The following is an 18,552-nucleotide window of genomic DNA, read 5'->3' on the forward strand; positions in this document are numbered from 1 at the left end:
TAAAAACATGCACACCCACCCAGCCTTCCCCATCTTCTAAAAGAACAAAACAAACTTTATTTTAAAACTTTATTTCTGCAAAGCCAATCAAGAAGTGTTGGAAGGAAAAAGTGTAAAAGTTATTCTCGCATATTGGGAACTTGAGCAAGCACTTAAAAGTTTGAGAAAATGACAGTTGAATCAAAGGCAAACCCAGCAATGTGTGTTTTAAAACAATGATGTCCATTCTTAAGCAACATTCCTTTTTTGCCCCTAATAGCTACAATATGATACAGTACGCAACAGCTCACTTGAAAGTGCTAGAATCAGAGGGTATAAAGAGTGCCAGAAGCCATCCCACTTAACATTTCCTACTATACAATGCCTTTTTGGCGCTTGACAAATCAAGCATTCATGTAGCGATACATTCAATAGAAACGACTCATACACTTTGGGTTTAAGATCCTTGCCCCTCCAGTTCCGATGTCGTGACATCTGACTCTTCATCATTGTAAATATTTTCAGCCTGGAGATAACAACCAAATAAATTCACAGGTAAAAACAGAATTTACTGTCCATGTGTTTCAGTGACCCTTTATTTGCCTAGACATTCACCCATACACTATTCAGAAAAGGCCTCTTGAAGCACTTCAATCAGCACTGAGAGGGAACAATGGTTAATTAAGTAGGTTAAAATGTCTTTAGTGTTCCTTATAGAGCTTAGCTTCATTTGAACACCTTCATATTTCCCTCACATCCCTTAGTGTATAAGACAGCCAGTACAAATGACATACAGTGTGTTTATATGAGTGGATAGTATCTTACTAGGTTGTTAAAATGGAAAAAGTTTAAGAAATGTGTTACTACTATGTAATTGTTACTACATGTGCTTGTGTGGAAGTCAGAAGACAACTTTGGTAAGTTGGTTCTCTATCACATGGGTCCCAGGCATTATAGATCATGATGGTTTATGAAAGTGCTTTACCTGCAGGGCTCATCTTGCAGGCTCAGAAAAGGTTTCTTTAAACTGCTCCCACCCTACAAATTTTAATACTCACCTAAATAATGAAATATTCCTATTACATTCTATTATTAGTGAAATGGTTTTACAGGAGTTATGAAAAAATATTTCAACTCACCATCTGCCATATCTGCATGATGTTATCTTCAGACACAGAGCAAATGACCCAAGGTTCATTGGGATTCCAACTGAAGTCAGAAATCTTGGCAGTGTGTCCTCCATGAATAAACTTAATAAAAAAAAATTCTATTTTATTCTATTCTAAATTTCTAGAACAAGCCTGCCCTAGTGACATGAGCTCTATATTACCACCCCAATATTCTGAAATTTGAACTAGAATTCTGACCATACATTCAAGTATCATGTTAAGTTAAATTCCAGGTGGGATATTTCATCCCTAAGCAACATTTTCCTATCACTATGTCACCACTTCCAAACTGTACTCAATAAATAATAACCAAGCATTTCCAACACGTCTGGCTATACGTTCTTTCATGGGCCTGAGGAATCTTCCTGGTTCTTATCTAGCCTTCTTTCATAGTAGCCTCTTCTCAATATTCCCAAGGCATAGTGACAGGGTTGCTAAAAATAGAGTACCAAGACCTTTAAGGTCCAGACTTGCAGCATAGGCCAATGAACTGCCCCCCCCCAAAGGGATTGGATCTTATTTTCGACAATACATTACCTCAGAATGCACTGTGTGCCTTACAAACCTTGTAGTACAACTTTATCAGTTTAAAAAACAGATGAACAGACTAGGGTGGGCGGGTCACAAATATAATCTCAGCACTTTTATATAGTGAGGCCTTGGCTACAGAGACCATCTCCAAAAATGAAAAAACAATTTCCATGTAAGTGAAATGGTATGGTGAACAGCTTTATAAATAATTTTTCATGTTTTTCTCTCCTTGGGGGGATGGGGGGAGAGCAAGCTCTTCCTCTGAAGGCCAGATTAAAACCTATAACCTCCAACTCTTAGCTTCTATCAGCTGAACCACTTCTTGCTGTTAATTTACCGCTCTTAAATATCCTTTGGTTTCAAGCTTTCTTATGAAAATTTCAATTACATGGGCATGTGTGACTATATACATTAGCATAGTGCCCACGGAAGCCAGTTATATCTGATCTCTATGTAGCTAGAGTTATATAGGCCATTGTGTGCCACCTGGCATGAGTACTGGGAACTGGATTCTGGTCCTCTTGCCAAGAACAGTAGGTATTTTTAACTGCTGAGCTACCTCAGTAGCCCAGTAATGGTGTTCATTAAGTACTATAAACTACTGCAAAGTTCATAATATATATACAAAGAAAACTAGCTGTAAACAAAGGCCTTTGTAAAAAATGCTTTAAAAATCATGAAGGCTAAGATATTTTAGATGCTACCATCTGGTTATGGTAGTTTATTAAGAGTAATACACACATACTTACTCTCTCGGTTTCCCCCTCCCCCACTGTGACCTCAAAGCTCATGGCCTTCCTGCTTGAGTCTCCTGGATTGTAGAATGTCAAACATGCTGGTCTGTCTAAATCTATCCTTCTCTTGCTCATTTCTGCCTGGAGCTGCTGGGTACAGAAGCCAATGGGCAAGGGAGCTCACACAAGGTAGGCATTATTGTGTCTTGGACTTACTCTCAAAGGTTTTCTTTACACCTTAAAGTTCATGCACCATAAATTAATACTCAACTAAGTGCTAAGACACATTTTAGAGACAATGACCCAATGTTTGGAGTAAACAAATGGTGAACAATTCAGAAAAGAGACAAAGCCATTACTAAGCCTATTAGTATTTCACAGAAAAGTGATAACTTCCATTACAGTTAGAGAAAAAACATTAGGAAAAAATGCTGGTAATCAAATAGCAGTGATACTACCTTCCTCCCAAGCCAAAAAAAACAAAAAACAAAAAACAAAAACAAAAAACCCTACCTGAAATTGATAGGAGCTGTTGGTTTGTTTGTTTTTTTGAGACAGGGTTGGGGGGGATTACAGGCGTGCACCACCACGCCCGGCTTTTGATAGGAGCTTAAGTTACCCTCACTGAAACATTTCCAAAAACTTCTGGGGCTCCATTTACTATTTGTGATAAATGTCAAAGCCTAATCACAAAAACTTCCTGGACTTCATTTTTAAAAAATCACTGGCAAGCTAAAATTTGAAGCTCTGACTGACTTAAGTTAGACTAGTAAAAAAATAAATGTGCATATGACATTTAATCTAATGCATACCAGGAGCTCTGGAGGCCCATCTTCTGCATCTTCTGCTGATTGTTCTTCTCCAATTTTACTATTAAGAAAATAAAGCTTTCATTACTGCAAAGTCTTATAGCATGAATGTATGCTGTATGTATGTATTTCTCTATGAGAAGTACTTAAGACAGGTTTTTCAACCTGTGGGTTGCAACCCTTTGTGGGTTAAAGGACATTCACAGGTGCTGCCTAAGACTTCGTGAAAACACATATTTACATGATTCATAACAGTAGCAAAATTATAGTTAGTATTTTTTATTATGGTATTTCCTACAAATGGTTTAGAGCCACTCATAATTAAAGCTACAGAATAAAGAACTACTGCTCATAATAAATATTAGCTCAATTTCTTTGTAACTATGGATTTAATGAATTACAAGTATAAGCCAAGGAAAGAAGGGTATGTTATGAATTTTGGGCTGAGTTGGGGAAGGGAGCTAGGTTTTAAACCCAGGGTCCCACAATATGTGTTGGTTTGATAATGTTTGGCTGCTGCAGCCCCTGGCTGAGCACTGTAGTGCAGGCCTGTGATCGGATCATCAGGAGTTTAAGGCCGGTCTGATCTGAGCTACATGTGACTCATGTCACCAAAAAAATGAGAACCCCAAATCCAACAATTCTGTTATCTATGCTACATGCTCTTCCAAGGAGACACCAACGGTATTTTAATGCCTGTAGTACTAGAGACTGAACCCACAACCTTGTGTATGTACCTCTATCATTGAGTTAGATCCCTAGTCAATTTAGCAAAAAGGCATCTTAATTTGCTAAGCACACATAACAAAGAACACTGGAGCTACAACAAAACTCAGGGCTGGAGTGGTAGCTCAGCAGTTAAGACCACTTGCTGATGCAGAACAGGGGTTAAGTCCCAGTCCCGACATTGTACCCATTTTTGGGGGATCTAATGTGAGCGCCTGGCACACCTGAGTTACACAGCACATGCATGCAACAGGCAAAACACATACAAAATACATGACCAATTTTTGTTATTTGCTGATTTACTTTTATATTACAGAACAGAATCTCTTAGTTTCTTGGATCTTCCTGGTTTGTGTTCTATTATATAATCTGTTAAGACTGACACATTTATGCAGCTCCTTGTCACTAGATCCTAAATTACCTTAAATCCCACACATTCAGGCGGCGATCAGTACCACTTGAAGCCAGAATAGTTTCATTATGTGGAGACCAGTGGACCTAGCAACAGAGATTTTGAAAACTTATTTAAAGAGCCCTCTGTACCTGTGTCTGTGTCATTCTAGGCTGTATTTCCTTACCTCACATTCTTAGCCTAAGAGACCTCACTGTCCAAGGCTTTCAAGTGCCCCCCACCAATCAACCTGGATGTCACTGAACCGAACACTTGGTGCTCGCTCTAACACTGAGCTATATCCTCAAGTCCTTAAGTACTCCCAGCTCTCTGCAGGAAAGCAGGAAGTCATGTTCCTAGTATTGAAGAACTACAGAACCCCAGAAAACTTTAGGCCCATAACCATCCACAAAACCTTTAAAATTAACCTATAACTTCTATTCTAAAACTAAGTATAAAAAAACATTTTTACAGTATTGGCACTTTTTACATATTGGCACTCTTAACTGAAAAGCCCTTGAAAATGTATTTCAAACTGATTCTGTTTTGGAAGAATTTTTCTTACTTCTGGATGGGGCTCTCAAAAACAATGGCAGTAACAACAAAAAAATCCATCATCCCGATAAGATATAGAGAGTAGAATTATGAGCTTTCTAAAATAAATGTCCAAACCCCACCATATAAAAAAAAATCTTCCAAGTATTCTCCCTTTTCATGAAGTCCTTGACAGAGAGCTATCTGGAAACTGGGCCAAAAAGACGCCTTAACAAATGAAGCCGTAACAGAACCTGATACTTTTGAGTTTTGTCACCAATTCCCTCAAGGTAGCAGGATAAAACTTTTTCCTTGAAAGTGTCCTCTCCAACCTCCCTCCACATGCCTGCTCCAGCATGCATATGCCCATACATATACATACAACTATGAATAAAACAAAGAACCCCCAAACTGTCACATACCTGGAAAATTTCATCCTTATGGGATTCAAAGGTGTGGAGTTTTAGTTTCAGATTACGCAGGTCCCATAAAGCCACAGTCTATAGAGAAGAAACCAATGAAAAGACTCCTATACTTTATGTATGATCTTTAAAATGCCTATTAAAGTACAAAACAGGACTTGGTATAAAAACTAAAATGAAAACAAAACTATGAAACCTTATCTGCAGAGCCAGTTGCCAGAATGAACTCGCTGTAAGGATTGAATGAGAGGCAGTTGACCTCAGCAGTGTGTGCATCCACCAAATGGCTTGGCTTAGAAGTGGTATTGGATCTGGTGTCCCATCTGAAACACAAAAGGACAAGGCATATAGCACCTACAGCTCCCGAATGCTTGGCTCAGTAGTGTTTTTTTCTGTACAAAGTTCTGATGTGCTTACCCATTCACAAATACACAAACCACACACAGCCAGCAATTTGGGCTTTTGTCTATTAAATGACATATTTTAAACCTCCAAATAACTAGGACTATTATTCTAATTCCTTTCTATTTGATTTTTATCTTAATTACATACCTTCTTAAATATACACAAAATACAGACTACAGGATCTAAAATTTTTACCTATAATTAGCCTTAGCAAATTTCAGTATATTGTTCTCCTTGTCTCAGTAGTACAATAGTTACCTATGAAATGAGTTATTCAGTGGTTTTAATGCAGTTCTATGGTCACACCCTGATGTAAACACTCTTCCTCCCTGAGTTCTAATCAGTTAGTCTGGATCATAAATTTAGAATTTATCATTATTCAGGCCTTTTTCTTCATATTTGTATAGCAATTTTTACTCATTTTTAATAAAATAAACTCTACATATTCAGCTAATTATATATCAAGTATAACTTACAAAAAGCTATTTCATTTTAAAACTACAATATAACTTTCAAGAAACAGAACACAATCAGTCTACCAATCACTGATGGTCATCCAGATTACCCATCACAGTTCTACTGAACCTTCCATCTTACATCATAAGTTTCTGATCATCAGCAACAGATCCAAACAAGGACTCATGCAGCAGATGCCAGGCCACATCCTCTACCACAGCTGAGTGGCCAGTAAAGATTGCTTTAGCATCCACAATTTTGCCTTCCTTTGGTCCTGCATTTATATCCCACAGGCAGACAGTCTAAGAAAGAACAAAAAAGAACAAGAGCTGTGAAAATGCTAGATTTAAAAGGTAACATTTTAGGAACATATTCATCTCCCTAAAGCAAAATAGGCAATTGCTACAGTGGTTGTTCGCCAGAACTAGATCATTAGGATCCTATTGTTGAAGACAATACATACATCTAAGGTTGCAGGATAGAGAAAAATCAAGCTAGAACTGAGTTACATGTTTCTACTACTTGCTGGATAGGCCTCCTGATACCAGAAGGTGCAATGGTAGTAGCTATGGTAGAGATGTCATTAACAATTTATTCCTCTTTAAACTCTATATACCAAGGCAAGATGTACACACTGGTGCAATAGTGGCAAGACTGTTACAGAAAAGACTGATCCCTTTCTTATTTGGATGAGAAGCACACCTAAAGCAGAGAATCTGGAGGCGTAAGCTTGTATAAGCCCAGTTTAGGATGTCATAGGCCATAGTCAGCTACATCTATTGTTAGCAGATGGAAAGCATGGAGTAATTGCTTAACATCTATGGAATTTCATTTTCAGACACCTAATGAAAATAAAATTAGTGACAATATATGTACAGCTTTTGAAAATAGAACCTGCTAAATTTTACATAAAAAGATAAATCTGGCAGTCTTCTTTTAAGTGATGGTAACCCTCCAATCTTCAAAAGAACTTTTGTGAAATTCTAAAGTGCTAACATGGTAGTATGAAAACATTGTTTTAAAACATAGGAAAATGTTAATCTGTTATCTTAGAAAATTTCAATCTATACAGAGATTCTCTAGCTTAGATCTAGGAGTTTGACTCTCAATATAAGTTACAGCAGATTAAGAAAAACTCTTACATGGTCATCAGATGCACTCAGGAGATGTCCACTCAAATTAGAATTCCAGGAAAGACCATAGCCTTCCTTTTGGTGACCTCTTAATCTAAGATCAGGATTACATTCTCCACTTGGATCTAAGAGAAAAAAGAAACACATTAACCACAAAGTTATCTGTTCATCAGAATTGTTAAGAGCCAAGCTTCAGAATCCTTTCATTGAGTGAACCAAAATAGCAATTCTACAAGAACAAAGACTATATCTAACCCATAAGTGCTTTGACTGGTTTTGGAAAATTCAATACTACCACTATTACAGAAATGTTGACAATTACAGCTATTCCATACATCTGTGTAGTAGCTACCCCGTCATTCTCATCCCAAGGCAATTTTTAGAAATATATCTAGCATGTCTAGTCACTCATCTGGTCCTTGCATACCTGGGGTAGCCTGAAACCATGAATGACCCTTGGTAAACATTTCAGAATGTGACATGCTCAGAGCAGCGAAAACATGCTGCAGCAACGTGTTGTAGTATAGTTTATCAAGCATTCATCTAATGTCATTGTTGAAGCTGTTGGTTTCCATGTACCATGAGTACACATGGATCCTGTGACCAGATTTCCATTAGAAACTCCAGACCTTGGGTCTCCAACAGGCTTCTCTGTACAGTCACTGAGCAAAAATTCCTGTAGTTTTCTGCTATAAAAAAAGCATGTCCTGTATGACCCCAGAAAGGAAGTACTCAGAAACCTGTATGGGTACCATCTGGAGATCTATCTAATGCCTATCTACCTGACTGATCTTTTTTTACTTCTGCTTTTGCTCTGGATCCTTTGCGAAATAAATCATACCTGCAAGTATAATCTGCTATCAGGTTCTATGAATCACCAAACTTGCAGGTGGTTACGAGATCCCTCACTTTGTAACATTTTAAGTTATACAGTATACTACTTTAGATTTTACAAATTTATTTTGAATAATTAACTTCCATACTTTCTAAGAAAACACATAGAAGAGTATGCCCTACATGTATAGCAGTGCAGTACATACATACATGGTGCCCAAAGGCCCAAAGAACTGGAACTAGAGTTATAGGCCTGTGGGCTGCCATGTGGGTGATGGGAATTAAACCCACATGCTCTGGAAGAGTAGCCAGAGATTCTTCTAACTGCTGTTGAGCAATCTCTCCAGCCTCTACAGAATAGTACTTTAAATTATTTTTAAAATATCATCTAAAATCAAGAAAGATGCATAATGCCCTGGCTTTATTATTACATACCTGGTTTTGCAGGGTGTTTTGTATAGTCAAAAACCAAAACATCAGAAGATGGTGTTTTTGTGGCAATGATGTGAGGATTCTGTGGCATATAACGAGCACGATTTACTTCTCCTTCATGATTAATTTTAATTTCACATTCAATTTTTCCTGTTACAGAACCAAAGCCACCAAATTCTAGTGTGAGGAAACAAAAACATATACATTCAGGATTAATATTCATGAGTCATTTAGTTCAATCAACCCAACCGATTTTATCGTCAGAACACAAATTGAGGGAAAAAAAGAAAATCTCCAAAATACAAGTTATCTGCTATATGAAATTACTCTCAAAGTCCATCTGCATTATATGGATTGCTACCTCATGTTAATAGTTAGTTCTATCTTAGATATAAAAAAATTTAATAACTGGCCTTTTTAGTTAAATCTGATTATTCACAAAAATCTCACCTTCCATACCAGTGCATGTAGTTTTTCTTCTCATTCTTAATTGCTGAGTAATATTTTAAGCACACTATAATGTGCTTAACCCATTTCCTATGAAACTCTATTTTGCTAGACTGAACCTAATTTCTTGGTACTGTAAATGTTATTGTGAAAACCTCACATGTAGTGTGACTTGTTCTTTAAAAGTTACATTGCTAAGCCAAAAAGGCTAACTGCAAATTTTTAATATACATGCTAAGATTAATATTCCCTTTGACATTAATTTTGAAATATGTAGCATACCCACCTCCCTTGTCACTGTCACAATGGGAAGCATCAAACTGTGCATCATCATTGGGAATATGAACTCGAGCAACCACCAGATGATTCTGCTCATCAGATGTATGAGTGCCCAGCACTAGCCAATGAAGGGCATAATCCTTTCCTTCTGGTCTGTTTAGGAGAAAAAAAGTCAAAACTAATCCTATAGGAATTTTCAGTTGCTATCAAATCCAATCTGGTTTCCTCAAAATTAATAAACATTTTTAAAGCAAATATATACAAGAACACCAACTATAAACATGCTTCCCATCCAATTACCAACTTTATTATCCCCATACTTTCAAATGTAAGAAAGCATTTGATTTGAAGAGTTAGTTTGATTTTTCTTTCCTCCCTGGAGAGTCATCTTCCTTGCCCTCAATTATCATTGTGAATGCTACTTTTCCTAGAACAGCCATTAAGCACAGTAGATTCAGCTCACCAAACATACTGTCTATCTACACAGAAGTCCATCACTGATCCTATACTCATATATCTAGATTTTCTCACTCAAATTGTACATTTAGCCTAGAGCTGTCGTTTATTATGCTAGATGTTTGTTTTCTCAGTAAGAGGCAATAAAACAGAATGAGTTAAGTGTTAAGTAAGTCCTGGTTCAAACTAAAACTAGTTATATATGCAACTATATGTACAACCTCTCTCCAGTCTCATTTTCTTCACCTAAAAAATAGGTTAAGTGAGAAGACATGATAAAAAATCATTTATTTTTGTCTATGATACCTATGCAACGGAACATTCTCAAGTGTTTCTGTTAACTTACTCTATGGAAATTCACCTTCAAGCTGAAGAACTTGCCAGTGCCTCTTGGCACCATGGACCGAACAGCAATTCTTGCACTGCTAAGTATCAACAATGCTTTCCCATTGTCTTATCTTTTCAACTGTGCCCCACTGTCCCACAGAAGGAGAAGCCCCCACACCAGACAAGTTAGGTCATATATGTTTCTTCCTAAATTTCACTTGTACAAAGCAATCAATGATGTTTTAAATAACAACCAAAAGAGTTGGAGATTATATCCATGCATGTCATTTAGTAATAACTTACAAAGTTTAGTTCTATCAAGTTAAAGTTTGGCTTATGGTAAACAGAACATACAACAACTGGAAAGAATGGGTAGGAGGTGCTAAGTTATACTAAGTTTGGGGGATAGCCATTGGTTGATGCATACACAGTAAGGCAAAAATATAATATGGCTTTGGGTGAGGGCAGGCACGTGTATTTATTTTTACTCAGAAAAATTAACTTTGAAATTTTAGGCTTTGCCTGGGTGGCTTACATCTATAATCTCAATTACAGATGGTTGTGAGCCACCGTGTGGTTCCTGGGATTTGAACTCAGGACCTTCGGAAGAGCAGTTGGTGCTCTTAACCACTGAGCCATCTCCAGCCCCTGGGAATTTTTTTTTTAATGATAGCAAGTTGTTGACTTTATTTTTAAAGTACTCTTATTTGAGTACACACTGCTAAAGTTGAAAGATCACAAACAAAGACCTGCAGAACCATGCAGTGAGTTCAAGGCCAGTGTACACAACTAAGCAAAGGTCCTGACTCAAAAAAAGTAGAGAATTGGGAACATAGCTTGGTAATAGCATTCAACTCTCATGCACAAAATCCTGGGTTCAATTTCTAGTGTTAGAGAGGGGAAAAGGCCTTAAATAATGCACTTGAGAATGAGAATAAAATACAACCTTTATAGGGATCTTAAATTTATCTCAAAAGAGACCTATTATAGGGGAGAAAACAACAAAAAGTGACTATTTTTTGTAATGGGTTTAAGCAAGAAAATGAAGACAAGTATAATAAAAGCAGAATGAGCTGGGCGGTGGTGGCACACGCCTTTAATCCCAGCACTTAGGAGGCAGAGGCAGGTGGATTTCTGAGTTCGAGGCCAGCCTGGTCTACAGAGTGAGTTCCAGGACAGCCAGGGCTACACAGAGAAACCCTGCCTTGAAAAAAACAAAAATAAAAAAAAATAAAAAGATAGTTTTGAGAGACAGGGCCTATGCAGCTCTAGCTGTGCTATAACTTTGTAGACCACCAAGTCCTGCTGTCTCTGTCTCCTAAGTACTGAGATTAAAGTTAATGTGCCCCAACAATTGGCTTTCCAATACATTAAAAAAGTCAAACAGAGGTCCTGAGTTCAATTCCCAGCAACAAATAGTGGCTTACAACTCTTTGTAATGGGGTCTGATGCCCTCTTCTGGTGTGTCTGAAGACAGCTACAGTGTACTCAAATAAGAGTACTTTAAAAATAAAGTCAACAACTTGCTATCATAAAAAAAAAAAAAAAATTCCCGGGGGCTGGAGAGATGGCTCAGTGGTTAAGAGCACCAACTGCTCTTCCGAAGGTCCTGAATTCAAATCCCAGCAACCACATGGTGGCTCACAACCATCTGTAATGAGATCTGATGCCCTCTGCTGGTGAATTTGAAGACAGCTACATATATTATACTTACATATAATAAATCTTAAAAAAAAAAAAAATCCCAGGAACTCAAAGTCAGTTGGTCTCAAAAAACAAAACTAAAAAACAAACAAAAAGCCCTAAAGAACCAGGTTTATTGGTACAGCCTTATAATCCTAGCTACTCAAAAACTGAGGCAGGAGGATTCAATGTTCAAGGCCACTCAGCAACTGATACTTTATTTCAAATGAAAAAGTGTTTACTTTGCTTGGATAGAGTGCTTGAATAACAATTATGATGCCCTGGATTCAATCTTCAGGACAAAAAAAATAATGCGGTCTATATTCTCAAGATGGGCCAAAAATCTAAAGCAACTACCTTCAAAAAGGCAGAGGGAATCAGAAATACTGGCATGGAAGAAAACTTAATTCTTTGTACCATATACTTCTGTATTGACTGTTACTTAAATTATTTAATAAGGAAAAGGAATATAATCCAGTGGTAGAGTGCATGCCTTGAAGATAGCTGGGTTCACGTTCCAATTTATAAAAACTTTTCAAAAAGCTAAATCAATTATTCAGACAAGTCCAAGTAATCATTAGAAAGAATAAGCAGGAGGACATGAGGTACAGTGTGGTCTTGTTACTCAAAGACAGGCATTTTGTAAAAAAAAAAAAAAATTCAGCCAATATTTCCACCATTGTATATGGCAATAAACTATGAGTCACTATATACCCTCAAAATGAAACCCAACAAAGCACTACAAAGCAGCCCTCAGATTCAGTATTTCATGTGCTTTTGTGTTTTCTTATAATCTCCAAACCTCTGAACACCCCACAATTTTATCTCATAATTTCTTTGTATAAAAGTTAACACTTGTAGCCAGGCGTGGTGGCGCACGCCTGTAATCCCAGCACTTGGGAGGCAGAGGCAGGTGGATTTCTGAGTTCGAGGCCAGCCTGGTCTACAGAGTGAATTCCAGGACAGCCAGGACTACACAGAGAAACCTGTCTCAAAAAACCAAAAAAAAAAAAAAAAAAAAAAAAAAAGTTAACACTTGTGAGGTAGAGCATAGTGGGGCATGCCTTGAATCTCACCTCTTGGGGGGGCCACACAGAGCTACATAACAAAAAATGTGTTTCAAAAAAAATCTAAATATGTAATTTACTTATTTATCTTTGGTTAAGCTAAGTATCGAACCTCAATCTTTGTCTGAACCCCAGAATTCACATGATAGAACTGACTCATCAAAGTTGTCCTGTGACCTACAAAACATACCATTGTGCATCTATCCCCATATAAATAAATGTAAAATTAAAAGCTGAGGGTAACATACAAAATTACAGTTTGAACATCCCTAATTCAAAATGCTCCAATTAATCTGCTATTTTTTGAATACAAGGATACCGATGGAAGATTCCCCACCTGTCCTCATGTGACTAATCAAAGCAAATGTGCAATTGAAAAATAGTCTAAAATTATTTTTAGGGTATATAGGCTTGGGACCCATCCCCAAGAAAACACATTAAATATATGCTCCCAAGTAATAAGGGATACTCAGTCTGTATTAACTTTTAAAAACTTAAGTAAAATACAGAGGTAACATCAAAAAGTTTTTTACTGGGTATAACATAAGCCTTTCACAAGGAAGAGACAGGCAGATCTCTGCATTTTAGGCTACTCAAAGATACAGAGACCACATCTAAAGAAAAAAGCTTTCATTTAAGTCTTTAAAAAGTGGTATTTTAACCCTTAAAATTACTTAACAGGTCTGGCATGATGGCACACACTTTTAATTAGAAGCCAGGAGTGTAATAGTTCTAGGCTAGTCTTATGTACAGAGTGAGTTCCAGACCAGCCAGGGCTACATAGTGAGACCCTTTCTTTAAAATAAATAAGGGCTGGAGAGATGACTTATAGGTGAAGAGCACTGGCCAGTCTTCCAGAGGTCCTGAGTTCTAGTCCCAGCAACCACATGAAGGCTCATAACCATCTATAATGTGATCTGGTGTCCTCTTCTGTCCTGAAGCCATATATCCAGGCAGAACGCTGTATATCTGATAAATAAAAAAAGTCTTGTGTTTTAGAAAGATTAAAATCAGGGTGAAATAGGAAATCAGTATGTCATCACTTAACTGTATTCTTACTCTACACAAGACACTTACCATGCAGGAGCTTATTTATTAATTTCCCCAAAATGTAAGCAGTACTACTAACATCTTCAGTTATCTGTAGATGAAACAACTAAGGAAGAGAGTCAACCTGCCTTAGCACACAAAGCTAATAAGCAAAGGCAAGATTGAAACCTAGGTTATGCTTCAGTTAAGTAAAAAAGCTTAAAAAACATAAATTGCTAAATTAAGTCCTGATTAGCAGAAAAACAAAAAGACAAATGTAGTGAAATTCCAAAGAACTTGAATACTCTTGTTGATAGGTTCGTGTTTTTGTTGTTATTCTTTAATTTTTTTCAAGATATTAAGTACAGCAATGTCCCCCCCCATGTGTGCCTTATCACATGAATGCCTCATGCCTGTGTAAGTAAGAAAACAGCATCACGTCTCTTAGGTGAATTACAGAATTAACTGAATTACAGATGGTTGGGAGACACCAGGTGGGTGCTATGAACCCAGATAAGAGCAGCAAATGCTCTTAACAACTTAACTTTTTCTCTTGCCCTTTGGATTTGTTGGGTTTTTCCTACAAGAAACAGGGTCTTGCTAGGTAGTGGTAGAGTACATCTTTCATACTAGCACTTGGCAGGAAGGTGGATCTTTGTGAGTTAGTGGACAACGTGTGTGTATGTGTGTGTGTCCATCCAGTTACAGGGCAGCCGGGGGTGGGTGGGTGTGTGTGTGGGTGTAGTGTAGTGGACAACATGTGTGTGTGTGTGTGTGTATCTCCATCCAGTTACAGGGCAGCCAGGACTACAGAGAAACCCTGTCTTGAAAAAAACCAAAAAAAGGAAAAAAAAAAGTATACCTCAGGCAGGACTATAACTTAAAATTACAGCCATGTGCCACCACACCTAGCTCAACCTATTTTTGTGTGTGGATATGTATGTCTACAACTGTATACATGTGTAGAACAGAAGACAACTTGCAGGAATCAATGCTTTCTACCATGTGGGTTCTGGAGACTAAACTCATGTTCTTAAACTTGGAGGCAAGTGCCTTTACCATGCTAGGCCACCTTGCCAACCCTCAGTCTATTTTAGAATCTGTTCAAAAACAGCTTAGCCACAGAGCACACGCCTACTATGCTGAGGTCCTGGGTTTGAACCACCTCCAATGCTGAAAAAAAAAATCAATAAGCCATCATTATTTAGCAATTCAAGACTCTTCTCATTGGACATTTAGGTTTTTAAAATGAAATTTTAATATTAAAAAAACCTGCAAATAAGAAAATGTTATTTTTGAGACAGAAAGTCCACATCCGGAAAGTCAGTATTCATATATGAAATCTAACCCTTACAAGTGATTTATATTAAAACTGGCTTCCTTTTACCACTGGTCATGAAATCTTCCTTGTATATTAATTTAACCCTAATTATAGGCTCACAATACAAAAATCCATTATGCTTTTAAGGTATGTGCCCATATTCCTACAGAATAGGTATGTGCCTAGATGATAAAGGTAGTCTAATGAAGGAGCAGCCAAGCGGTTTGGGTTTGGTGAGCCCTACCTAGTCTGTAAGCCATGAGATCATCTCAGTAGTAATGTGCACTTAAGCATAGCACCCTTTTCCTCTCTGTAAATATCTGAACCACAATTGTTGCTCTGTTCTGAGGCTTAAACTCTTCAGATGTGTCAGGTCCTATTATTCTAAGTGCTCCAGAAATGTCAGCAATTATGCCAAAATTTTACAAATATTCAAGAAAAATCACTTAACAGGAATCTCAACCTGAATTTTATAGTGAAAGCAATGACTTTTTCTTTGGTTAATAACTACTGCTGAATTCCTTTCCCTAGTAAAAGTAACTAAATATATGTTTTAAGTGTATTCATGTATTCAGTTACCAAAAATGCATGAAGCCATAATGACGTTTAACTTGTTATGTATGTAATCTTCCCTGTTAAGTTTGAAAATAATGTATTCATCAGGAGTCCAGAGATGCTAGTCTAATACAGTTCAGGGAATGGCAAAATATTCAGCATTTCATATACACAGCATTAGTATCACAATATTCTCTCCTCTCAACACACCTCTATGCTAGAAACCATTTTAAATTTTGAACATTAACCACTTGTCACCTCACCCTCGTCTAACCGTTTACATGTTTATGTTCTGTGTGTAAAATAACATCAATACCTGGAAATTTAAAACGGTACTTAAATCTACACAAAGTAAAAGTTGCCAGAAACCCTTACTTAGTCACTTCAGGAAGCCACTGAACGGTAAGACTGGGCCACTGAAGAGCATGGGTCATAACCAGGTCATACAGAAACGGTGTATTCTTCTTCCAGATTTTATATTCTTCGTTGATGACACGCTCCTCCACAGTATCTTCAAACACTGAAAATTTGGAGAAAGCCCACAATTAAGTGGCTGAGAAGGGTCGGAGTCAAAGCATGGATATGGATACTGGAGGTCACCTCGAAACGGCCACACCTTTCCTTTTACCTATTATGCGCGCACGAACTACTCTCCCAGAAAGTGTCAAGACTAACATCGGGAAGCGTTTCCACCTCCACTTTCAAGATCAGGATCCTTGCGCTTACCGATCTGGGTCAGTAATTGCACTAACATCGAGATTTTTCAGCCTTTTTATAGCTGTTCGCACCTGTTCTAAGATGACCTGTATTGTAAACGGGCTCCACGACCCACTGGAACAGACAAAATCCACGTGTAGCAGCAGCCCGTAGGCCCGCTCCCTCCACCCCCACCCCAGACGAGGCCCCAGCTCCCACCAAGCCAACATCGGCAGCCATAGTCCGGCGGGCTCCAGATCCTCCCCACCCCCTCTCCCGACACGACAAGGGCCGCGACCCCGAGACGGACGGCGAACACGCGCACGAAAGAATCCGCTGCGCTTACTTCTTCGCCGCGACCGCCTGCGCCCCCGAGCCAAGGGCGTCGGAGGGAGCTAGGCCGCAGGAGGGGGGGTGCGGGTGGGGGAGGGGGCCTACCCCTCGGCCCCGCGCCCGGCTCCGGAAGTGCTCACAGCCCTCAATGAGCAGGCCCCGTCCCGCGCAGGCCCCCTCCAGGCGCGCGGCTAGCCTCGCGTCCAGCCCCGCCCCCTGCTCCTCAGGCCAATTCGCGCCTTTCGTTGGCGCGTGCCGAGTCCTCGGGCGCCCGCCGCCCCCCGTAGACCCGGCGCGCGCCCGCCACCCCCCGTAGACCCAGCGCGCGCCGCCCCGCAGGGCCTCCTTACTCTCTTTACTCGCCATCTTGCGTCGGGTCGTTCGTCCCCCTTTGCCGCCTCGGACTTCTCTCGCTAGCCAAGAGCAGCCCGATCACAGGCGCTCCTGCCTTTCCCAGGCACGTCACGCACTCCTAGCTCGGAAAGCTTGAGCTCGAGTCTGGCTGTCTGGGTTCTCCCCAGACGCCGCGATCTCTCCGTCTGCCTCCTCCCCGCTTGCGGGTAGCGAGGTCTGAGACGCTCTCCTCTCTCTCCCTCTCTCCAAACTTGGAACGAGACTTTTCAACCCGCGCCTCTCAGCCCGCCCAGGCAGCTGAGCGCAAGCGCATCCGCCCTGGGAAACTGGAGAGGCGGAGGACAGGCGGGCCTGGGAGCCAACGGCTCAGCTGCTTGGACCAATAGCGTGCAACGGGAGGGTCTTACGCGCTCTTCGGAGGCGGGCTTCTCGGGAGTGGGTGGGGCGTTCCGCGGCAGGAAGTTCGTGAGGCGCAGGCGCAAGGCGTCACTCCCCAGGCTGGCCGCGGAGGCGGATGGGCCCGCGCGGGGGTGGGGCGGATGAGCGCGCGGTGTGCAGGCTGCGCGGGGGCTGCGAGCCCCAGGGCCAAGAAGCCTGGGGCCCGCGGGGCGTGGTTGCTTAAAGCAGCAGCGGCAGCGAGGGGGGAGTGCGAGGGGGGCAGGGAAGCTGCAGCTGCCTTAGCAAAGCAAAATCTCAGAGCTAGCTAGGAAAATGGTTTCCTGTTCTCGAGAGATTACAGTGCCCTCAAAGTCTCCCAGATAATCACGGACACGCAGTTTTCTGCACCCCTCAAAGGCTCCCATCTAACCGTTTCGAGGGCCCAGTCGAGCCTTGGTGACATTTGTCATAAGCGAACGGGGCCTTTGGGAGAGACCTTGGGCGGTTTTTTTTTTTTCCTCCCAGAAGCTGGGCAGACCTTTATTTAAGGCCTGCGATGGCGCAGGCCTTCAAACCGCCCAGGGCCTTAAGTTGACTTAAATTACTTTTTGTTTGTTCACCAATTTGCGTCCTTAACCTACTGGTTTGTTAGCTTCCTGCTCCAGCGGGGGATTTTGTGCCTGCCCGTGCTTCCCTATCTCAGTTCCTGCCTAGGCCCCTGCTGAGTCATTCTTGTCACCTGAGGGGGTCCCATTTTGACCCGACTGCGCCTAGTGAGCTGGAGAGAGCAGGGCTGGGCTAATCTAGGCCTGCATACCTGAGCTCTGCTTTTTCTCTGAAGCTCTTTAGCCTGGAGAGGGAGAGTACGCGTGTGGGGTGGGGTTTGAAGAGAAAGAGAGCCACACGATCCCAAGGAGAAAAAGAGGGGCCAGAGCAGAGGGGCCCAGGCGCCTACGCTTAAAGGGAACCACAGTCTACATCCAAACTCAGAGGCTCTCCTTGCAAAAACACCCCCGGAACATTTGTTCCCTTGATAGCTCTCCAAGTGCCTTCATGCTTAAACGCAACCATG

At 40.3% G+C, this 18,552-nt stretch overlaps 1 protein-coding gene across 1 annotated transcript; it reads right to left on the reverse strand.

The window, feature by feature from the left end:
- Positions 1 to 55: 55 nt before the first annotated feature.
- Rbbp7 (RB binding protein 7, chromatin remodeling factor) lies at positions 56 to 17,433 on the reverse strand. The gene is made up of 12 exons (XM_052171772.1): positions 17,099 to 17,433; positions 16,095 to 16,239; positions 9,289 to 9,434; positions 8,559 to 8,732; positions 7,299 to 7,414; positions 6,298 to 6,458; positions 5,492 to 5,618; positions 5,296 to 5,373; positions 4,370 to 4,446; positions 3,226 to 3,283; positions 1,119 to 1,229; positions 56 to 505 (listed from the first exon to the last, which is right to left on the reverse strand). The coding sequence occupies exons 1-12, from the start codon at positions 17,112 to 17,114 to the stop codon at positions 437 to 439; spliced, it is 1,278 nt and encodes a 425-aa protein (XP_052027732.1). The 5' UTR covers positions 17,115 to 17,433; the 3' UTR covers positions 56 to 436.
- Positions 17,434 to 18,552: the final 1,119 nt, after the last annotated feature.

Source organism: Apodemus sylvaticus, chromosome X, assembly GCF_947179515.1.
Source record: "Apodemus sylvaticus chromosome X, mApoSyl1.1, whole genome shotgun sequence".
In the NCBI taxonomy this organism is placed as follows: Eukaryota; Metazoa; Chordata; class Mammalia; order Rodentia; family Muridae; genus Apodemus; species Apodemus sylvaticus.